Below are 24,611 nucleotides of genomic sequence, written 5' to 3'. Positions count from 1 at the left end.
GACTTGTTTTCATTGCTACTCCCTCCAAAAAAAGTTTTTTTTTCGCTCTAACAAGGTGCTAACAGTCTTCCCGCTGTCTTGCAGGCTTGTTTTCATTGCTACTCCCTCCAAAAAAGGTTTTTTTCAGCCCTAACGAGGTGCTAACAGTCTTCCCGCTGTCTTGCATGCTTGTTTTCATTGCTACTGTTATGTCCTGCCCAGAGATTAGTAAAAGCAAGCTTGGAGACAAGTTGTTATTGGGTGAACCCCGGTTACAGTTATTGGTTAATGGTCACCGTGTCGAGGGCGGCAAAAGTTATGTTACCTGATTGATGGTTGCCTCAGCAGAAGTATATAAAACCTGTCATCAGCTTATGGTGGCTTTTTATCACATGTACGCCATTCCGACCTCTTCATTAAAGCTCTGTTAACACCGATACTTGCCTCCGACTATTTCAGCTACTCCCTCCAAAAAACATTTTTTCAAGCCTAACAAAGTGCTAATGATCTTCCTGGCTTGCAGGATTTTTTCATTTCTACTCCCTCTGAAGATTTTTTCTCAGTCCTAACCAGGGGATAAAATGATGTGCTGAAGCTGACTAGACTAAAGATGCTAGCCAGATGAATACCTGGTAGGGCGATTCCCCCCCCCCCCCATTTTCTTCCCCACAAAATAAGGTGCATCTTATACTCCACTACATCTTATTTATTATATTTATTAATTGGAATTATATACCGCTCCTCTCCGAGGACTCGGGGCAGCTTACAACATATCAAAAAACAACAGAATGCAATAGCTAAATCCAATTAATTAAACTAAACAAACAATCTAAAATCACCAGAGTATGTTAAAATCAATCATAAACATTCAGACTACATCATACAGACATTCGTCGGCCAGGGGGTAAATTCTAATCACCCCAAGCCTGGTGGCATAAATGAGTCTTACGACTCTTGCGGAAGGCAAGGAGGGTGGGGGCCGTACGAATCTCTGGGGGGAGCTGGTTCCAGAGGGTTGGGGCCGCCACAGAGAAGGCTCTTCCCCTAGGCCCCACCAAGCGACATTGTCTAGTTGATGGGACCCAGAGAAGACCAACTCTGTGGGACATAATCGGTCGCTGGGACTCATGCGGCAGAAAGCAGTCCCGCAAGTAATCTGGCCCGATGCTATGTAGGGCTTTATAGATCATTATCAACACTTTGAATTGTATCCGGAAACCAATCGGCAGCCAATGAAGTCTGCGGAGTGTTGGAGAAACATGGGCATACCTAGGAAGGCCCATGAATACTCACGTGGCTGCATTTTGCACAATTGGTAGTTTCCGAACACGCTTCAAAGATAGTCTCATGTAGAGAGCATTGCAGTAATCGAATCTTGAGGTGATAAGGGCGTGAGTGACTGTGAGTAGAGACTCCCTGTCCAAAAAGGGCTGCAACTTATGCCACCAAGCTTGGGGCCATTAGATTCCTGCCTCCTGGGCAATGAATGTGTTGAGAGAATGACTGGAAAAGGAAAGGGAGGACAGAAGGAAAAGGGGGGACATGATCGAAACATTTAAATATGTTAAAGGGTTAAATAAGGTTCAGGAGGAATGTGTTTTTAATAGGAAAGTGCACACAAGAACAAGGGGGCACAATCTGAGGTTAGTTGGGAGAAAGATCAGAAGCAGCATGAGAAAAGATTATTCTACTGAAAGAGTAGTAGATGCTTGGAACAAACTTCCAACAGACGTGGTTGGTGAATCCACAGTAACTGAATTTAAACATGCCTAGGATAAACATATATCCTCCCTAAGATAAAATACAGGAAACAGTATAAGGGCAGACTAGATGGACCATGAGGTCTTTTTCTGCCATCAGTCTTCTATGTTTCTATGTTTCTATTTTCCCCAGAAACAAACCGAAAGTCCCTCATTCAGGTTTGGGTGTTTTCTTTGGCAATTGGCGAAGCTAAACTAACGTCAAAATATCAGCCTGAACACACACACCCAGCCCCCACATACACACACACTGCCTGCCGGTTAGATTACCATCTTTGCTGACTGTCTTACCTGGAGGGTTGTTGTCCAGCACAGCATCACAGACACTGATCTTCAGAATAAAAGCCCGCAGAAGCTGCTCCACATGGGTGAGGAGGGAATCGGAGCTGAAGAAGGAAAAAGCAGTTGAAATTTTATATATATAAAGTACGTATACATTATATTGATTATGATGTTTACTGTATAAATGTAAATATGGCTATAAATTCAATGCTCAAAAAAATAAAGGGAACACTTAAACAACACAATAGAACTCCTAGTAAATCAAACTGGAAGGGACCTTGGAGGTCTTCTAGTCTATACCCCTGCTCAAACAGGAAACTATCCCATTTCAGATAAGTAGTTATCAAGTCTTCTTAACCCACCCTCAGTGACGGAGTGCCCATGACTTCTGGTGGCAAGCTGTTCCACTGGTTAATTGTCCTCACTTTTAGGGAGTTTGTGCTTAATTCCAGGCTATTAGAAAAATGAAGAATGTGGGAATCCAAAGCTGGCAGCAAAATAAAACATTGATTGGGCTAACAACATGCCAAGCAAGCATTGACCTCAGTGGTGGGTTGCTCCTGGTTCAGAGTTGCTCTTAGGACTGGTAGCGCTGGCCAGTGATGTGCTGCTATCCACCGGCACTCATGGCGCACTCCATGTGAATGCAGTGCATGCTCTCTCGTGTGTGTGTGCGAGATTCAGCTGCTGCGCATGCGCAGGAACTGAACTCTCACGCGAGTGTACTTGTGCAAGTGAGACTTGCTGATTTTCACCTTTTTTTTGCTTCCGTGCATGCACGAAAGCAAAGAAATAGGCAAAAATTGCCCAAATTTCACGTGCGCGCACGTGTGAGGTTTTGCCAATATTTGCCACGTGTGAGATTTTGGCAATTTTTGTCACTTCTTTGCTTCCGCGCATGTGGAAATCGTCCATATCTCACTCGCGTGAGGATACTCACGCATGCGGGATTTGGGTGATTTTCGCCTTTTTGTTTGCTTTTTCTTTGCTTCTGTGCATGTGCGGATGCAAAAAAAGGTGAAAATCGCTGGTATCTTGCAAGATTGTGCATGTCCGCCAACCTACTGGGTGCAGCCGACCCATCGCACACATGAACCGGTAGCAAAAATATTTACAACCCACTACTAATTGACATGTCTCGGTGAAGCTCAGAGTAAACGGAGGTATTCCTGCTTGGCAAATTTAACCCACATTTGGAGTTAAACCCTTATTATTCTAACTCCTTTTTTGGCACAGAGAGAGGAAAGGAGAGGAGAATAGAAATAAGGAATAAGAATAAGGAATAGGAATAAGAAATAGGAATAGAATAGAATAGAACAGAATATGGGATAGAATAGAACAATTCAGGAATAGAATAGAATAGAATAGAATGGAATGGAATGGATTAGAATATAATTTTTTATTGGCCATGTGTCTTTGGAATCTGTGTTTAGTGCATGTGTTCAGTGTACATAAAGAAAAAATAAAACACATTCATCAAAAATTATTGATCTAACAATTTAGGATATCTGAATGCATATACTAGAAAATCCATTTGTCTTTTGGTGTTATGTATGTTTTGTCTTTCTCTATGTGTTTTATAAATAAAAAACTTTAAACAAAAAAAGAATCCTAAGGTACAACACAATGATAGTCAGAGGATACAAGTAAACAATCCAATTATACTGGAAAACTATCAATATAAATCATAAGGAGATATATATATATCTATCCTAGTCTAGATCTAGATCTATCCTAGTCTCCCTTAATTTTCAAATTCAGCTTAAACATGTGACATATATATATATGTGTGTCTGTGTGTCTGTGTGTCTGTGTGTGTGTGTGTTTTTATGTCGGATCACCCTGGTATATTTCAAGGAACGTCACAGCTCCTTTTTTGCCTCTAGGCCCAACCCAGGGCCACTTCAAGGCAGTTAATTTTTATTTATAGTTGACAACTATATTCTGTATGTGTCAAAATTAAGGGAGACTAGGATGGTCCTATTTCAGCCTTGTTCTGGCCTCATCAGCTAGCCACACACTTCCTTATTGGGATTTGATCCTGTGGACTCTGCCTTGTAGGGCAGAGACTTAGCAGAGGTGCTATCAGATCAGATCCCTTCCAGCACGTTCCTTGAAATATACCAGGGTGATCCGACATAAAAAAACATATAGCCCCTCCCTGGTACACAGCTGGAAGGGATCTGATCTGAAATGGGACCATCCTAGTCTCCCTTAATTTTAAAATTCCAGCTAAAAAAAAACATTTGACATATATATATATATATATATATATATATATATATATATATATATATGTGTGTGTGTGTGTGTCACACGTTTAAGCTGAATTTGAAAATTAAGGGAGACTAGGATAGATCTATTTTGGCCTTATTTTGGCCTCATCAGCTAGCCATACCCACTGGGACTTGAACCTGCAACCTTTGCCTTGTAAGGCAGAGAATTATCCTCTAGACTACAGTATCCAATCCCTTCAGCTCTGTACCAGGGAAGGGTTACATTTTGTGTCGAATCACCCTGGTATATTGAAGGAACATCACAGCTCCTTTTTTGCCTCTCGGCCCAACCCAGGGCCATTTCCAAGGCAGTTAATTTTATTGATAGCCGACAATTCTATCTATATGTGTCACATGTTTAAGCTGAATTTGAAAATTAAGGGAGACTAGGATAGATCTATTTCGGCCTTATTTTGGCCTCATCAGCTAGCCATACCCACTGGGACTTGAACCTGCAACCTTTGCCTTGTAAGGCAGAGAATTATCCTCTAGGCTACAGTATCCAATCCCTTCAGCTCTGTACCAGGGAAGGGTTACATTTTGTGTCGAATCACCCTGGTATATTGAAGATTATATATATAATCTCACACTGAATTTATAGCCATTTATATTTATAAATTAAACATAATAAATAGTAATGCAATGTATTAATTTAATTATAATAGTATTGATATTAATATAAAATAAAATATATTAATATATTAATATAAATAAACATTTATTACATTTATTTATTGCCATACATATATAGAGTCATCAGTGATCTGTAAGAGTTTACTTTCAAGATTTAACACTAGGCCCCAAACTGACTTTGAAAAGCCACTTGAGATGCTGGGTTACTACCTTCCTGAGACCTAGACCTAACTTGGGTTAAATATTGCTTTATAATTATATTCTCCCCTTTATTATGCTCCATATCTGTAAGTTTTAATACTACTGATAGTAATAATAACTGGAGAGGGGGAGCATGGAGCGATTAAATCAATATTTCTCAACCTTGAATATATGTAGACTTCAACTCCCAGAATTCCCCAGCCAGCTGAGGAATTCTGAGAGTTCCACCTCGGGAATTCTGGGAGTTCCAGCTGGAGAATTCTGGGAGTTGAAGTCCATACATCTTCAAGCTGCCAAATTGAGAAATTAGACTGATGCCAAATCAGCCTGGTCAATCGGATCTCCAAAGCAGCTCCTAATCTGATCTTAAGGGGATGTTTTTTCAATGTGTTTAATTCATTTTATTTGCAAATCAATTCTTTTATTTTGTTCATCATATTCAGCAATTTTGATTATTTGCTCTCCTTCCCTTCTGCAGAATAAGCCAGAGATGGCAGCTGAGGTTTTGCGAAGGAAAGATTGACAGATCAAACTCTCTTGCCTTCCAGAATTTGGTGGGTGTGACAAGGCCCAGCAGACCAGCATTTGGGGTTTACGAAAAGGGACCCTCACCTGATGGCCAGCAATGGCGGCTGCATGATCTCAAAGACGAATCTTTCTACTGAATGATGCTCCTTATCAAGGATGACCACTACCACTTTTTCCACGTCGTTCTGAAAAAAAAGGTTGCAAAACAAGCAGGGGGGATATAAATATTCTCTCTCTGAAGAAGAACTCTGTGATTTCCAGAAGTCAGCACCCAGGGAGACCGTACTGAGCGAGGTCCCTTGGTTGGAGTTTTCACACAAGCAGATTGACTTCAAAATACCAGGAAACTGGTACGTCAAAAAAAAATCGGAAGCAGTTAGAACGCAGCTTCCAAGATCTGCAAGTGGGCATCGCACACCGTCCAGAGTCGGCCATATGAGGACAAATTACCATATTTTTTTGAAGAATAAGACACAGCTTAGTTTTGGAGGAGGAAACAAGGGGGGAAAAATCTGCCTCCCAGTAATTTGCCTCCCACGAAACAGCACAGATGATGTACGCCAGTGATGGCGAGCCTATGGCACGGGTGCCACAGGTGGCACACGGAGTCTTATCTGCTGGCATGTGAGCCGTTGCCCTAGTTCAACTCCAACGTGCATATGTATGCTGGCCAGCTGCTTTTTGGCTGACACAGAGGCTTTAGGAGGGTGTTTCTGGCTTCCAGAGAGCTCTGAGGGATGGGGGAAGGGCATTTTTACCCTCGCCCGGCTCTAGGGATGCCTTTGGAGCCTGGGGAGGGCAAAACATAAGCCTACTGGGCCCACCAGAAGTTGGGAAACAGGCCATTTCCGGCCTCCAGAGGGCCGGAATGGGATGGCGTGGGAAGATGTTTTTACCCTCACCAAGCATTGAATTAGGGTGTGCGCACTCAAACATGCGCAATAGCATGTGTGCACGCTCTTTTGGCACTCAAGGAAAAAAAGGTTCGCCATCACTGATATACACTGTTTGCTGTGTATTTCTGTGTATGTGTGCCTGACCCATAGAAATAGCAAACAATTGGAGAAATGTACATGATGGCAGTATATTAATGCCAGAAAGTTTTCTTAAATGTAGTCACACCAAGTTCTCCCAATTATTTAAACAGATCTACTCCAAACATGACTAAGTCAAGGTTTAACTCAGCTGCCCTTATCTTAATACTAAAGCAGGACACAAATTAAATGGAACATGGATCCACACTCAAATCAACATCTAGAAAGACAACTACAACAGGCACCACATAAATACCACACACAGAACAGCCCAAAGGAGACAGAAACGTTGCCTTGAGGATGGGCTCTGCCTCAGGAAATTGTTCTGTCATTCCTTAATGCAGCCATAAAGTTTTAAGGCTCACCTTCTCTAACAGAGGTTTGATGCAGTGCAGGGTATCCTGAATGTATTGATTGAGTTCGGGGTGGCAGGACATCTGTGGGAGCAAGACATTTGGTTCAGGTATCAATAGAAATCCATTTGAGTTTAACTCTGTGTTTCTCTCTTAAAAACAATTCTGGTTTTAGTTAATGGGAACACTCGCTCCATAATTTATCTTGATTTTAGCCCAAGCAGATGTTTAAAAATTCTTTAAAAGGTTCATTGAAAATCTAATCTATGAATTTTCATTTTATTTCTTTATTTATTACTTTATTTTTATTTGTCAGGTACGTATTGGTAGCATACATAGATATAATGTTCTTTATATGCATGAGATTGCTGTTGTTTATATATACTGCTCAAAAAAATAAAGGGAACACTTAAACAACACACTATAACTCCAAGTAAATCAAACTTCTGTGAAATCAAACTGTCCACTTAGGAAGCAATCCTGTTGACCAGGGGTCCCCAAACTTTTTACACAGGGGGCCAGTTCACTGTCCCTCAGACTGTTGGAGGGCCGGACTATAAAAAAACCCTATGAACAAATCCTATGTACTTTGCACATACCTTATTTAAAGTAAAAAACAAAATGGGAACAAATACAATATTTAAAATAAAGAAGTAATAAATAATTAAGTAATTAATAATTAAGTAATAAAGTAATTTATACTTCTTTATTAACAAGTAAATTTAAACTTAAACCAACAAACTCCCTCCATTTCTCCTTCCTTCCTTCCCTCACTCACTCCTTCCTCTCCACTTCTCTCTTCCCTCTTCCTTTTCTCTCATTTGTTTCATTTTCCTCTCCCTCGTTCTTTCCCTCCATCATTTTCTCATTTCTCTCTCTCTCTCTCTCTTTCCATCTCTCCCTCTTCCTTTATCTCTTCCTCTCTATCTCTCCCTTTCTCTCTCTCACTTCTCTCTTTCTCTCACTCACTCTCTTTCTAACTTTCCCTCTTTGTATCTCTCACACTTTCTCTTCTTCCCCCCTCTCTATTTCTCCCTTTCTATCTCTCCTCTTCATTTCTCTCTCCCTCTCTATTTCTCCCTCTTATTATATCGATGGGTAAAATCTTGTGTGCTGCCGCGGGCCGGTTAAAAGACCTCAGTGGGCCGCATCCGGCCCGCGGGCCGTAGTTTGGGGACCGCTGCTGTTGACAATCAATTTCACATGCTGTCAGCACATTCATGGTATCCTTCTGCACCGGCTAGAGGGGTTGGGAGTGGGAGGCACTGTCCTTCAGTGGTTCTCCTCCTACCTCTCCGGTCGGTCACAGTCGGTGTTAGTGGGGGGTTAGAGGTGTAGGCTTCTTCCTTGTGGGGTGCCTCAGGGGTTGGTCCTCTCCCCCCTGCTATTTAATATCTACATGAAACCGCTGGGCGAGATCATCCAGGGGCGTGGGGTGAGGTATCATCAGTACGCTGATGATACCCAGTTTATTTATTTATTTATTTATTTATTTATTTATTTATTTATTGGATTTGTATGCCGCCCCTCTCCGGAGACTCGGGGCGGCTAACAGCAACAATAAAGCAGTGTACAATAGTAGTCTGATGTTAGAAACAATTAAAAACCCATTAATATAAAAAACCAAACATACATACATACATACCATGCATAGAATTGTAAAGACCTAGGGGGAAGAGGGTCTCAATTCCCCCATGCCTGACAGCAGAGGTGGGTTTTAAGCAGCTTATGAAAGGCAAGGAGGGTGGGGGCAATTCTAATCTTTGGGGGGAGTTGGTTCCAGAGGGCCGGGGCCGCCACAGAGAAGGCTCTTCCCCTGGGTCCCGCCAAGCGACATTCTTTAGTTGACGGGACCCGGAGAAGATCCACTCTGTGGGACCTAACTGGTCGCTGGGATTCGTGCAGCAGAAGGCGGTCCCTGAGATAATCTGGTCCGGTGCCATGAAGGGCTTTATAGGTTATAACCAACACTTTGAATTGTGATCGGAAACCGATCGGCAACCAATGCAGACTGCAGAGTGTTGGTGTAACATGGGCATATTTGGGAAATCCCATGATTGCTCTCGCAGCTGCATTCTGCACGATCTGAAGTTTCCGAACACTTTTCAAAGGTAGCCCCATGTAGAGAGCATTACAGTAGTCGAGTTTCGAGGTGATGAGGGCATGAGTGACTGTGAGCAGTGACTCCCAGTCCAAGTAGGGTCGCAACTGGTGCACAAGGCGAACCTGGGCAAACGCCATCCTCGCCACAGCTGAAAGATGTTTCTCTAATGTGAGCTGTAGGTCGAGGAGGACGCCCAAGTTGCGAACCTTCTCTGAGGGGGCCAGTGATTCTCCCCCTAGGGTAATGGACGGACAGATGGAATTGTCCTTGGGAGGTAAGACCCACAGCCACTCCATCTTGTCTGGGTTGAGCTTAAGTTTGTTGACACTCATCCAGGCCCCAACATCCTCCAGGCACCGGCACATCACTTCCACTGCTTCGTTGGCTGGACAGTTGTACATCTCTTCCCCATTTCCAGTCAACGAAGCAGTGGAAGTGATGTGCCAGTGCCTGGAGGGTGTTAGGGTCTGGATGGTTAAGTAAACTAAATTAATGGTGTCAACAGACTCAAACTCAACCCTGATAAGACGGAGTGGCTGTGGGTTTTGCCTCCCAAGGATAATTCCATCTGTCCGTCCATTACCCTGGGGGGGGGGGGAATTACTGACCACCTCAGGGCATCCTCCTCAATCCACAGCTTACATTAGAGAAACATCTTTCAACTGTGGCAAGGGGGCATTTGCCCAGGTTCGCCTGGTGCACCAGTTGCAACCCTATCTGGACTGGGGGTCACTGCTCACAGTCACTCATGCCTTCATCACCTCAAGGTTCGACTACTGTAACGCTCTCTACATGGGGCTACCTTTGAAAAGTGTTTGGAAACTTCAGATCGTGCAGAATGCAGCTGCGAGAGCAATCATGGGCTTCCCTAGGTATGCCCATGTTTCACCAACACTCTGCAGTCTGCATTGGTTGCCGATCAGTTTCCGGTCACAATTCAAAATGTTGGTTATGACCTATAAAACCCTTAATGGCATCGGACCAGAATATCTCCAGGACCGCCTTCTTCCGCACGAATCCCAGCAACCAGTTAGGTCCCACAGAGTTGGCCTTCTCCGAGGCCCGTCAACTAAACAATGTCTGGTGGGACCCAGGGGAAGAGCCTTCTCTGTGGTGGCCCCAACCCTCTGGAACCAGCTCCCCCTGGAGATTAGGATTGTCCCCACCCTCTTTGCCTTTCGTAAACCTCTTAAAAACCACCTCTGCCATCAGGCTTGGGGGAACTGAGGTATCTTCCCCGGGCCTATATAGTTTATGTATGGTATGTTGTGTTTTTTAAATTATAGGTTTTTAGTTTTTAAATATTAGATTTGTATTGTACATTGTTTTCTACTATTGTTGTGAGCTGCCCCGAGTCTACGCTGAGGGGCTGCATACAAATTTAATGAAATAATAATAATAATAATAATAATAATAATAATAATAATAATAATTCAGCTTTGTACAGAATGAAGTATTCAATGAGAATATTTCATTCATTCAGATCTAGGATGTGTTATTTGAGTGTGCCCTTTATTTTTTTGAGCAGTGTACATGAATGCCCGAACACTGGAAGTTTTTTAACAGATATTGGATAACCATCTGTCGGAAGTAGTGTAGGGTTTCCTGCCTAAGCAGGCGGTTGGACTAGAAGACCTCCAAGGTCCCAACTCTATTGTTGTTATTATTATTAGATAGGTAATGATAAGAGGGAACATTAGGACAGGGACGGTAGGCATATTGGTGCACTTATGCATGTCCCTTACTGACGCCTTAGGAATCGAGTGAGGTCAACAATGGACAGTCTAAGGATAAAGTTTTGGGGGTTTGTTGATGATACTACAGAGTCAGGTAGTGAGTTCCAGGCATTCACCACTCAGCTGCTAAAATTGTATTTTCTACTGTCAAGTTTGGAGTGGTTCACTTTGGGTTTGTATCTGTTGTGTGCTCGTGTGTTGTTGTGGTTGAAGCTGAAGTAGTTGCTGACAGGAAGGATGTTGTAGCAGATGATTTTATAAGCTATGTTTAGGCCGTGCCGAAGGCGACGTTTTGAGATCAATTATTTTCCATTTCTACCAACACACTCAATTTGTTGCACATTTCAACCGTGAGATTTAATCCAACATAAAATTATCTGCTAAGTTTTGGAGGGAAAAAATATACTGTTCAAAAAAATAAAGGAAACACTCAAATAACACAGCCTAGATCTGAATGAATGAAATATTCTCACTGAATATTCAATTATTATTATTATTATTATTTATTAGATTTGTATGCCGCCCCTCTCCGAAGACTCAGGGCAGCTCACAACAGTAATAGAAACAATATAACAGTGAAACAAATCTAATATTGAAATAAAACATATCTAAAAACCCCAGCAATTTAAAACCATACAACACATACATACCAAACATAAAATATAAAAGCCTGGGGGAGGATGTCTCAGTTCCCCCATGTCTGGCGATAAAGGTGGATCTTGAGTAATTTGCGAAAGACAAGGAGGATGGGGGCCGTTCTAATCTCTGGAGGGAGTTGATTCCAGAGGGCTGGGGCCGCCACAGAGAAGGCTCTTCCTCTGGGGCCCGTCAAACGACATTGTTTGGTCGATGGGACCCGGAGAAGGCCAACTCTGTGGGACCTTATCGGCCGCTGGGATTCGTGCGGTAGAAGGCGGTTCTGTACAAAGTTCAATGTGCACAACAGCATGTGAAATTGATTGTCAATCAGTGTTGCTTCCTAAGTGGACAGTTTGATTTCACAGAAGTTTGATTTACTTGGAGTTATATTGTGTTGTTTAAGTGTTCCCTTTATTTTTTTTGAGCAGTATATATATATATTGGGCCTTTAACTATACTCTATGATTTTTATTTTTACTTCCTTTTTCAATATTTTTCTTTTAGTTATGCATGATGCAGCTAAGTAGTTTTGGTTCGGAGTGATTTTTTAATGTTTTTACTGTCTTCTTTTTAATATGTACTGTACTGCATGAGTGAAATGCTATCATTCGGCCTGGTTAGAGCTTACCAAAGCAGCGGCCGCCAGTGGTTCGGTAGCCAGGCTCCGCCCACCTGCCCGGACGCTACCATTTTCATTTTTTAACCTTGTGTGTATGCGCAAAGCGTAAAAAACCATGTGATGGCAAATCGTGCCCTTCCAAACCTGTAGGGAAGGCAAGTAGATTTCACAGGCTGCTGCACTCTTATTTATTTTCACATAATATGAGCCATTTATTTCATCCTAACCCACTTGGCTTTGATTCCTGTTTAAGAAGGTATATTTCCGGCAGGGGGTTCCTACTAAATAATATACTGGACAGATCTTTAATTTAACTGACTGAAACTGCAAATGGTGAATGAAAGATAACTGCAGTTTTTCATAAAGTTTTTAAAAGTGGATTAGCAACGCTCAAGTGGAAAATTTTGTCAAAGAGGCATATAAATTAGCAAATAAATGTGGTGTGGAAAAAGAGAAATAGGCGTTTTAACCACCTCGAAAAGACTTTTAAATTATTCTAAAATATTCCACGTTTTGCATACAAGAGCAGTTTTTTTTAAAAAATTCTAAAAACAGGTCAAAAATGGATAAAGAAATACAATATATATTAATACACATACTGGCAGCCGCTAGAATTATCCTGGCTCAAAACTGGAAACAGGCCGACTGCCCATCAGATGCAAAGATTATTAGTAAAATATTAGAATGCGCCAAAATGACAATGGAACTACACAAAAAAGATGAATCCAAGTATAACAAAGCTTGGAGAAGATGGTATATCTGGTTAGAAAATAGAAATAAAAATTAGATAATATGAGTATCTATATGTATGTATGTAAGAAAATGTAAAAAAAAAGGAGGGGTATATATGTATAAATAATAATAATGTAAATAATAATAGAAACATAGAAGACTGATGGCAGAAAAAGACCTCATGGTCCATCTAGTCTGCCCTTATAATATTTCCTGTATTTTATCTTACAATGGATATATGTTTATCCCAGGCATGTTTAAATTCAGTTACTGTGGATTTACCAACCACGTCTGCTGGAAGTTTGTTCCAAGGATCTACTACTCTTTCAGTGAAATAATATTTTCTCACGTTGCTTTTGATCTTTCCTCCAACTAACTTCAGATTGTGTCCCCTTGTTCTTGTGTTCACTTTCCTATTAAAAACACTTCCCTCCTAAACCTTATTTAACCCTTTAACATATTTAAATGTTTCGATCATGTCCCCCCTTTTCCTTCTGTCCTCTAGACTAAACAGATTGAGTTCATTAAGTCTTTCCTGATACGTTTTATGCTTAAGACTTTCCACCATTCTTGTAGCCCGTCTTTGGACCCGTTCAATTTTGTCAATATCTTTTTGTAGGTGAGGTCTCCAGAACTGAACACAGTATTCCAAATGTGGTCTCACTAGCGCTCTATATAAGGGGATCACAATCTCCCTCTTCCTGCTTGTTATACCTCTAGCTATGCAGCCAAGCATCCTACTTGCTTTTCCTACTGCCCGACCACACTGCTCACCCATTTTGAGACTGTCAGAAATCACTACTCATAAAATCCTTCTCTTCTGAAGTTTTTGCTAACACAGAACTGCCAATGCAATACTCAGATTGAGGATTCCTTTTCCCCAAGTGCATTATTTTACATTTGGAAACATTAAACTGCAGTTTCCATTGCTTTGACCATTTATCTAGTAAAGCTAAATCATTTACCATATTACAGGCCCCTCCAGGAATATCAACCCTATTGCACACTTTAGAGTCGTCGGCGAATAGGCAAACCTTCCCCACAAAACCTTCCCCTATATCACTCACAAACATATTAAAAAGGATAGGACCCAGAACAGATCCTTGTGGCACACCGCTTGTAACCTGTCTCTGCTCAGAATACTCACCATTAACAATAACTCTCTGATGTCTATGCTTCAGCCAGCTGCAAATCCACTGAACTATCCAGGGATTAAGTCCAAACTTCACTAATTTATCTATCAGCTCTTTATGTGGAACTGTATCAAAGGCTTTGCTGAAGTCCAGATAAGCAATATCCACGGCACCACCTTCATCCAACACCTTTGTGACATAGTCAAAGAAATCAATGAGATTAGTCTGACATGATTTGCCTTCAGTAAAGCCATGCTGATTTGGGTCCAATAAGTTATTGTTTTTTAGGTGCTGATTTATCCTCTTTTTGAGTAGAGTCTCCATCATTTTAACTATAACTGATGTCAAGTTAACTGGCCTGTAGTTACCAGCTTCTTCTCTACTGCCCTTCTTGTGGATAGGCACAACACTGTCCATTCTCCAATCCTCAGGAACATCTCCTGTTAACAGGGATTGGTTAAACAAATCAGTCAGTGGAGTAACAATGACAGATCTGACTTCTTTAAGAACTCTGGGGTGGATGCCATCTGGACCCATTGCCTTATTTATCTTTAATCATTCAAGTTCTTCTAAGACATCGGCTTCTAAGATCACTGGAACTGAATCTGTACAGCTGGAAGCAATGCTATAGCCCTCTATAGTATTATTTTGTAAGGTGTCTTTTGAGAAAACTGAACAGAAGTAGCTATTGAAATGGTCAGCGATCTCCTTATTCCCATCAATGCATGTATTATTCCCGGTACTAAGCTTCGTGATGCTGCAGTTATTCTTCTTCCTATCACTAATATATCTGAAGAAGGTTTTATCCCCCTTCTTTACAGATTTTGCAATTTCTTCCTCTTTTGAGGCTTTAGCAGCATATACGGTATCATCTGTTTCGCCTCCTTCTGTCTCATTTTATACACCTCTCTATCAGCTATACTTCCAGACTCTTTATACCTCCTATAGGCAGCCTTTTTTTCATTGACTCCCCAAGTTCATTGACTCCCCAGGTTTAAATATAATAATAGAGTAAAATATATTGAGAACTTAGATAAGCAACTGTTATCAGTAATGCCAGTACAAACTTGCTGTAATGAGGAAAATCGGTTGTATTTTATGTTTTATGGGGGGTTTTCTGTGTGTGTGTTTTGTATTATTTTTAATTTTAAAAATGTTTAATAAAAATTATTTTTTAAAAAAGTGGACAGACTCTCAATTTTATTTGTGTGTGTGTGTGTGTATGTATGTGTGTGTGTGTATGGGGGTTTTGTCTGTCGAATAACCCTGGTATACCCAAATATGGGAGGGAGCATACTGCTTCCTTTTTGCCTCTCAGTCCCTCCAGGGGCCATATTCAAGGAAGTTAAGTTTTTATAACTGACAAACTATATTCTATATGTGTAACATATTTTTGCTGATAATGAAAAGGAAGCAAGACTAGTATAGATCTATTTCAAGCTATTTTGCTCTCTTCAGCTAGCCATACCCTTACCGGAATTTGAAAGGACTGAGAGGCAAAAAGGAAGCAGTATGCTCCCTCACATATTTGGGTATACAAGGGTGATTCGACAGGGAAAAAAACATAATTTTTCCCTGGTACAAGCTGAGAGGAGAACCTGTGGTCTAAAGGTTAAAGCTACTGGGTTACAGGCAGACTCCCCAGGTTTAAATCTCAGGTAAGGGCATGGCTAGCTGATGAGAGCAAAATAGCTTGAAATAGATCTATACTAATCTCCCTTAGGTTTAGGTTTAGGTTTATTGGATTTATATGCCGCCCCTCTCCGCAAACTCGGGGCGGCTCACAACAATAATAAAAAACAGTACAGTACACAATACCAAATCCAATGCCCACCCATCCAGATTCCAATTGAAATTAATAATCTCATAAAAAAACAGTATATATAAAAAACAGGCACACAGTCACTCAATCAACAAAACAACATGGGCAAGGGGGAGGTGTTTTAGTTCCCCCATGCCTGACGGCAAAGGTGGGTCTTAAGGAGTTTACGAAAGGCAGGGAGGGTGGGGGCAATCCTAATCTCAGGGGGGAGCTGGTTCCAGAGGGTCGGGGCCCCCACAGAGAAGGCTCTTCCCCTGGGTCCCGCCAGACGACATTGTTTAGTCGACGGGACCCGGAGAAGGCCAACTCTGTGGGACCTAACCGGTCGCTGGGATTCGTGCGGCAGGAGGCGGTCCCGAAGATATTCTGGTCCGGTGCCATGAAGGGCTTTATAGGTCATAACCAACACTTTGAATTGTGACCGGAAACTGATCGGCAGCCAATGCAGACTGCGGAGTGTTGGAGTGATATGGGCATACTTGGAGAAGCCCATAATTGCTCTCGCAGCTGCATTCTGCACGATCTGAAGTTTCCGAACACTTTTCAAAGGTAGCCCCATGTAGAGAGCGTTACAGTAGTCGAGCCTCGAGGTGATGAGGGCATGAGTGACTGTGAGCAATGACCCCCGGTCCAAATAGGGCCGCAACTGGCGCACCAGGCGAACCTGGGCAAACGCCCCCCTCGCCACAGCTGAAAGGTGTTTTTCTAATGTGAGCTGTGGATCGAGGAGGACGCCCAAGTTGCGGACCCTCTCTGAGGGGGTCAATAATTCCCCCCCCAGGGTAATGGACGGACAGATAGAATTGTCCTTGGGAGGCAAGACCCACAGCCACTCCGTCTTGTCTGGGTTGAGTTTGAGTTTGTTGACACCCATCCAGGCCCCAACAGCCTCCAGGCACCGGCACATCACTTCCACTGCTTCGTTGACTGGACATGGGGTGGAGATGTACAACTGGGTATCATCGGCATATTGATGATACCTCACCCCATGCCCTTGGATGATCTCACCCAGCGGTTTCATGTAGATATTAAATAGCAGGGGGGAGAGGACCGACCCCTGAGGCACCCCACAAGGGAGAAACCTCGGGGTCGACCTCTGACCCCCCACTAACACCGACTGCGACCGACCGGAGAGGTAGGAGGAGAACCACTGAAGAACAGTGCCTCCCACTCCCAACCCCTCCAGCCGGCGCAGAAGGATACCATGGTCGATGGTATCGAAAGCCGCTGAGAGGTCAAGGAGCACCAGGACAGAGGACAAGCCCCTGTCCCGGGCCCGCCAGAGATCATCCATCAACGCGACCAAAGCAGTTTCCGTGCTGTAGCCGGGCCTGAATCCAGACTGCTGAGGACCTAGATAATCGGCTTCATCCAAGGACCGCTGGAGTTGAAGTGCCACCACCTTCTCGACAACCTTCCTTTTCATTATCAGCAAAAATATATTACACACACACATATGTATATATGTATATATACATGTATACATATAGAATATATATACACACACACACATATACATATACAGTAATACCTCGTCTTACGAACTTAATTGGTTCCGGAAGTAGGTTCATAAGGCGAAAAGTTCGTAAGACGAAACATTGTTTCCCATAGGAAACAATGTAAAAGTGATTAATGCATGTAAAGGGGGAAAAAAATAGCAAAATGGCGCTCCGCTGGGCGCCGCTGCCCAGCTGTCACCTTTTAAAACAGCCAGGGGGCTTCTCGGCATTCTCCCGAACCCGAACTTTTCGAGTTCGGGTTCGGGAGGCCGCCAAGAAGCCCCCCGGCTGTTTCAGAAGGTGACAGCCGGGCAGCGGCGCTTCTCGGCGGCCTTCAGGAGAATGCCGAGAAGCCCCCTGGCTGTTTTAAAAGGTGACAGCCGGGCGACGGCGCCCAGCGGAGCGCCATTTTGCGATCTGCAGTGGGTTCATAAGCCGAAAAAAGTTTGTAAGAGGAAGCAAAAAATTTCCGAACCCCGGGTTCATATCACGAGGGGTTCGTATCACTAGGTACCACTATATAATCTCCAATGTGTACTTATTTGTCTCTTACCTGAACAGGCACATTATATTTTTTCCTCTTCTGAAAAATCCCAGTAGGGTAAACCTCTCGGACATAAAGGATAAGGTGGATGGCTACTTCTAAAAATTCTGAAAGGACATCAGCAACCACTAGGGGAAAAAAGGAGAAAAGAATGGAAAAAACCAAAAAAACCCCAAGGAGCGTCATTGCTTTTTTTTAAAAGGAAGGATGGAAAAGTCAACTCAAACCGTATTTAAAACCAATTTCCAAACTGCTTCATTATTTATTATAATTATTTATTCAATAGTTATATTTAAATTCTAATGGCTCCCCCCATTTTATGCAGAAAGGACAGTCTCCCTCCCCCAAGGGGTTATAAAATATGGGACTATAAAATATGGGATAAATGGCATAATTGGTTGGATAAAACGAAGAAAAACATAGAGGTAATATTAAGGAGAACATGTAGAAATGGAAAAATTTAAATAGATAATATGTGATAGATAGAAATGATTAGAACTGAATACTGTTTATTATATAAAGGTGAAGTGAATTAATTATAATATTAACGATTTAATATTAATTGTAATATCATTAATAAAAAAATACACCAAATATGAGAGTGTAAATATGTTAAACAATATGAATAAGTCCTTGGAGAGGGCGGCATATATATCCAATAAATAAGTAAGTAAGTAAGTATATAAATAAATAAATAATATTTATTTATATATGTTGTGATTCCGTCTGAGGCTCCTCGGGGAACGGCTGAACCTCTGCCGGCTCCATGCTCAGAGGGGGAGGATGAGGAACAGGAGGAGGAGGAGGAGGCCCAGGCAGAAGGGGAGGAGGAATATCAGGCCGAGGGAGAGGGACCCGGGGTGGAGCTCTCCCCAGCAAGCAGCCTGGAGTCCTTGGATGAAAATGCACAAGCCATCATCGATCTCAGGCAGAGAAGAGCAGCAGAACGAAGGGGACAATTAGCCAGGTATTTCCAGCCTTAAATAGGCAACAGCTGGGTTTGGGTGTGGTTCTCCCCAGAAAGGCTGAAAAGGCAGACCCACCCTTCCTGTATTGTGGAGTATTATCTTTGGGAGTCCTGGGACCTGGCTGTGATCTTTGGCGTTTCTGACTCTGGCTTGTGGCCCTGAAGGCTGAAACCTTGGGGGGAAAGACGTGGGTCTTATTCTCTACAGTGGTGTGTGCCAGCAAGAAGTCTGCTGTATTGTCTGGCCGTCATGACTCTGCTGTGAAGCCTCATAGCCTGTCTGTTGGGAAGAACAGGTTTTTCTCTGTGTTTGTTTTTCCCACTATAAAGTGCCTTTGCTTTTACCAGCGTGTCTGGCTGCTTTTTTCAGTTGGTGTTGAAGTCTGGGGGCACCCAGACAGAACAATATAGATATAGAAAGATATAGGTAAGAATAAGATAGTTAAGAGAGAAATAGGATACTGTATTTCTCTCTTTTTAAACAATGTTGTTTATTTTGGGGGGGGTTTCTTTTTTTTCTTTTTTATATTTTTGTTGTTATTTTGTATGTCTCAGTTTGTACTTACATTTGTATATACATTGTATATGTTTTTTTCTTTTAAACAATAAACATTTATAATTCAAAAATATATTTTAAAAAAAGATTATAAGCAGAAATCATTCATTCGTTTGGAAGATTAATCCATTAAATAAATAAGCAGGCAGATGTTTTGTTTTGTTTTTAACTGTATTAAAACATGACCACATCCCAACCATATACAGTATAAGCAGTTGTGGGAAGTGGGGTGGACTCAACTCCCAGAATACTCCGGGGTGGGGTGGGGGCACTGTGGAATTCTGGGAGTTGAAGTCCACCCCTCTCCCCTTGGCCATGCTTGAGAAACCTTGAGCCGAAGGGGACCTTAAAAGGCTTTGCATGCACCCCGATCCCAGCGTTCCAGAAAAAAAGAAAAAGAAAACAACCGTGATCTCCTGGTGGTACCTTGTCCAAAGTTGAGGTCCTGGCGCGTTAACGTGGTCATCCTTTCTCTGGAGGGCTAAGAAAAATACACAAAGCAGCCTCAGGGTAGCAAAAGGGAGGTGGGCTGCAGCCCCCTCCCTATTAAACCGATAGATCCTCTCCACCCAGCCCCTTGGCTTCCTTCCGCCGCTGGTTCGAGTCCCGAGCGAAAGGGGGGACGGGATTCTAACCTGGGATACACACACACAGCCCAGAAGCCTCTTGGCGCGCTTCCCCTCCCGGCGGAGGCTGCTCGAGGCTGATGGCGGCGGAAGGCGGAGTGGCTGTTGGACGCGCCCTGCCCGGCTAGCTCTCTCTCTCGCCCGGCCGCCCGCCCACGGTCCTAGCGCCCGGGCCCTGAGGAGACTCTGCTGGCCTTTCTTTCTTCCTTTCTCCCTCCGTCATTTATTTTCCTTCCTTCTCTTCTTCCTCCCTCCCTCGTTCATTTATTCATCTTCCTTCATCCCTCCCTTTTCACCTTCCTTCCATTTCTCCTCTTCCTTCTTTCCTCCCTCATTCATTCATTCATTCATTTTTCTTCCTTCTCTTCTCCCTCTTCCCCTTCCCTTTCTCTTCTTCCTTCCTTTTTCCTCCCTTCCTCATTCATTCATTTTCCTTCCTCCCTCCCTCCCCCCGCTTTCATTTTTATTCATTCACTTTCCTTCCCTCCCTCCTTCCTTCCTTTCTTCCTTCCTTCTTCCCTCATTCAGTCATTCATTTTCCTCCCTCCCTCTTCCTTTTACTTCTCTTTCTCTTCTTCCTTCCTTCCTTCCTCCCTCACTCATTAATTCATTTTCCTTCCTCTTCTCCCTCCTTCCCTTTTCTCCTTCCTTCCCTTTCTCTTCTTCCTTCCTTCCTTCCCCCCTCCCTCCGTCATTCATTCATATTTTTTCCTTCCTCCCTCCCTGTTTCATTTTTATTCATTCATTTTCCTTCCCTTCCTTTTCTCCTTCCTTCCTTCCTTCCTTCCTTCTTTCTTTCTTTCCCTAGGCTAGGGCTGATGGGCTCTGGAATGCAAGCAACATGGGACCAGGGGAAAAAGTGAAGAAGGAGAGCAGCCACCCAGTTGCAGGAGCTGCTCCCACAAGCTTCTTCCGTCACGTGAGCTTTTACTCCCGAGTAAACATGAAAAAGAGGTCTGTCCCTGCTCCCACTTTTGTGAAGGGAGCAATCTCAAAGGGGGGGGGGGTTGGGTTGCTGAAACACTGTACCAGCCCACCCACTCATCCCACAGAACCACAGATGGACTCTGAAACATGGTGGCCACCCAGTTGTAAATGGCTAGGCCAGAGCCTCAGCTAGACAGGTGAGGTTTGCCACCTTCATATCCAGAGGGGGGGATTTTCTCCTGCTTGGCATCCCCCCCCCCACTCCCTCCAGGCTCTTCTGGCCATCCGGTTTCTCTCCCCCCCCCCAAGCATCCTTTCTTACTTTAGGGAGTTTCCCACGATGCACCTGGGAAGAGGATGGAAGATGGATTGAAGCTGGGGAGAGGAAGAGGGGCTGCGAGGTAGCGGGAGGGGGGGTGTTGTGCATGGCAGGTGATTCAATTCCCCGCCCCTATCCCCCCATCCCCTCAGAGAGGGGGAGTATAGATCCAACTCCTCCTCATCTGCATTTCCCCATGGTGCCCTTTTCGTCTCTCTGTGGCTGAGATCCACTGGCTGAGTCCCAGCTCTTTGTTCCCTTTGTTGATTTGGGGGAGGTGGGAGAGAGAGTGTGTGTGCCCCTCCCCTCTTTGCAAAGCTCACCAACTATCACTCATTCCACCATCGCCCCCCCTCCCGCTAAAAAATTAATAAATAAAACCCAGCCAACATACGCACATCCCTCTTCACACCCACCATTTCTCCTCCTCCAGCTCCCCTCCCCACCTCTCAGGAGGCAAGGAAGGGGGAGGACCCCAGCCCCAGCTTCCCATAGCCCATAGCTTTGCCGCTAGCTGGACCAGTCTGTCAAAGGAGGCAGAGCCTGATGAGTCCCCATCTCTCTTGTTCTCTCTTGCCTGTCGTTCTGGGTTGGTGAGTAGCTCTGGGCGGTGATGGGGGGGGGGTCTCTAGGATGGGTGGGTGTGGAGAGAGTGGGGGGCAGAAATCATCCCTTTGCACTTTGCAAACTGCCTTCAATATCAGACTTTGGGTTTAAAAAAGAAAAAAACCCAGAAAATTAAAAATGTTCCACTATTGCTTAAACGCACTATTGTGCCTACCGTCCCTGTCCTTCTGTCCTATTATCCTTTTTATCACTTTTTATATTTGTTATGTTAATACAAACTATAATTCTCTATTTGTTTGATAAATGTAATAAATAAATAAATAAATATAAAATAAATAAATAAAATAAAATAAAATAAAATATAAAATAAAATAAAATAATTCTCCAGCCAGCAAAGCTTAAAGTTGCCAAGTTTTGGGGACCCCTGCCTTAAGCGAAGCACACATTTTTACCATTTTTTTGCACTCTTAGGATTGTACAGTAAGAAGTGGAATACTGTACTAATCCCTATGGACTTGATAGTTCTTAAGGTGTGGTTAATATTTTAATGTATTTTTATTATTAGATTTCTTTACATTTGTACCTGTTTATTGTGAGCCGCCCTGAGTCCCAAGAGAAGAATGGCATAGAAATATGATTTAGATGATAGATAGATAGATAGATAGATAGATAGATAGATAGATAGATAGATAGATAGAGATATTAAACATATGCAGAAATAATCTTTTGCATCTCCTTCCACAGTAGAAATTCTTAATTTGTGGTGAACATAACCGTACAACATTTTACACAGCCTATTTAAATGGGTCATAGAGAGAGGAAAGTATAACACTCCTTATTTCGATCTGTGATCTTCGGAATGTATTCCCATGCAGAATGTACAAGTCTATTAATTCTCTCTGAAACTAATAATTAATTAACATAATCGGCTGAAAACCACATTCCCTCTCTGTGCTAGCTTCTAAGTGTGTACCTCCATTGTTTGCTGGATCCTGAAACAGTTGTGGTACATAGATCATTTATGTTTACAGGAATTGTGAAACTAATATTCTGAATTTTTCCCCACATTCTTCAAATGTACTGATTGATTTTAATAGTATTTGTGCGGTCAAAAGCAGGTCATTCCTGGACATGAGAAACTGTAAAATGAGAAGACTTTCCATGTACATTATTGTTCTTGTTGTTGTTAATTGGATTTATATGCTGCCCCTCTCCGAGGACTCAGAGTGGCTTACAACATATAAAAAAGACAACATACATCAAAATCCAATTAATTAAAAGTTACATCTAAGTTTACATTACCGTAAACATTAGGAAATCTGGGTTTGGCTGAAGAAATTAAAAAGCAGGATGTATATTTTCCAGATGTTTGGGGTTGGGGGGGCATAGAATCTTCTGCTTTTTTGGAGAGTGGGGGGGAGAGATTTTATGAACTGCCTTTTTAAGAGAGACTCTTTCTTTCCTTGCCTACCTGGGCTCTTGACAAAGGTGAGCTGGGACAGGAAGGGCTGTGAATATAATTCAGGTTGGGCCTATGGAGGCAGAAAGGCAGTGAGGGGAAGACATTACAAACTTCATTTGTAATCCTTGCATTTGGGGGGGGGGGTGTTTTTGATTTGCACGGGACTTGCTTTGTGGCATTCCACCTGGCTGCCTTTTTAAAAACTGCTGTAGTTATAACAAAGGGGCTCAATTGTTGAATCCTTTGGCTGGTGGTAGTGGTGGTGGTGAGTTTAAGCCCATGAATCAATAAATCCCCAAATAAGGATGGAGATTATCCTATTATAACTTCTAGACTCTTATATGATACCCTCCATCTAATATTCTCCCTGGGGAATGCAAACAAAAGCTCCCATTTTTTCCTCCCTCTCCTTTTGCCTTTAAGGGATACACTCGGGGGCGAAAATATATTCTTAATGCATTTCTGTGTGGCTGTGTTGTGTGTGTAACATATCCTTGCTGATAATGAAAATGATAATTCAACAATATATATATATATATATGTTGAAGCTATTTTGCTCTCATCGGCTATTTAGCTCTCATCAGCTCTATTCGACAGAAATATATATGAATATGACTCCCCATTCAAATTCCGGTAAGGGTATGGTTGAGTGCAAAATAAGCTTGAAATAGATCTATACAAGTCTCCCTTCCTTTTCATTATCAGCAAAAATATGTTACACATATAGAATATAGTTTGTCGGCTATAAAAACTTAACTGCCTTGGATATAGCCCCAGAAGGGGCTGAGAGGCAAAAGGGAAGCTGTGTGCTCCCTCCCATATTTGGGTATACCAGGGTGATTCAACAGAAAAACAATCAGCATCTGTCTGTCTGTCTGTCTGTCTGTCTGTCTGTCTGTCTGTCTGTCTATCCATCCATCCATCTTTCTTAGGGTCTCTTCCACTTTTTTAAAAAAATAATTTTTATTAATTATAATAAAGTCCTCTGAGAGGGGCGGCATACAAATCTAATAAATCATCATCATCATTTTTTTAAATTAAAAACAATACAAAACACACACAGAAAAAGAAACATAAAACACAACTGAATTCATTACCGCGAGTTCATACTGGCATTACTGATAACAGTTACTTACAGTTCTCCTTTTAATATATACCTGCTCAAAAAAATAAACGGAACGTTCAAATAACACATCCTAGATCTGAATGAATGAAATATTCTCATTGAATACTTTGCTTCCTAAGTGGACAGTGTGATTTCACAGAAGTTTCATTTACTTGGAGTTACACTGTGTTGTTTAAGTGTTCCCTTT

At 42.5% G+C, this 24,611-nt stretch overlaps 1 protein-coding gene across 1 annotated transcript in view; it reads right to left on the bottom strand.

Annotated features, from left to right (window-relative positions):
- Positions 1–20,149, bottom strand: part of MAD2L2 (mitotic arrest deficient 2 like 2) — a 36,783-nt gene extending 16,634 nt beyond the window's left edge. Inside the window, exons 1-6 of the mRNA XM_070759510.1 lie at positions 20,033–20,149; positions 19,824–19,878; positions 17,884–18,002; positions 7,059–7,130; positions 5,744–5,844; positions 2,031–2,125 (exon numbers count right to left, since the gene is read on the bottom strand). Coding sequence (XP_070615611.1) covers positions 2,031–2,125; positions 5,744–5,844; positions 7,059–7,130; positions 17,884–18,002; positions 19,824–19,863 — 427 coding nt within the window. The 5' untranslated portion in view covers positions 19,864–19,878; positions 20,033–20,149. The remainder of the gene's footprint in view (positions 1–2,030; positions 2,126–5,743; positions 5,845–7,058; positions 7,131–17,883; positions 18,003–19,823; positions 19,879–20,032) is intronic.
- Positions 20,150–24,611: the final 4,462 nt, after the last annotated feature.

The sequence above is a fragment of the Erythrolamprus reginae genome, chromosome 8, assembly GCF_031021105.1.
Source record: "Erythrolamprus reginae isolate rEryReg1 chromosome 8, rEryReg1.hap1, whole genome shotgun sequence".
NCBI classification, from domain to species: Eukaryota; Metazoa; Chordata; class Lepidosauria; order Squamata; family Dipsadidae; genus Erythrolamprus; species Erythrolamprus reginae.
The sequence above is the reverse complement of the archived record's forward strand: the minus strand, read 5'-3'. Positions and strand labels throughout refer to the sequence as shown.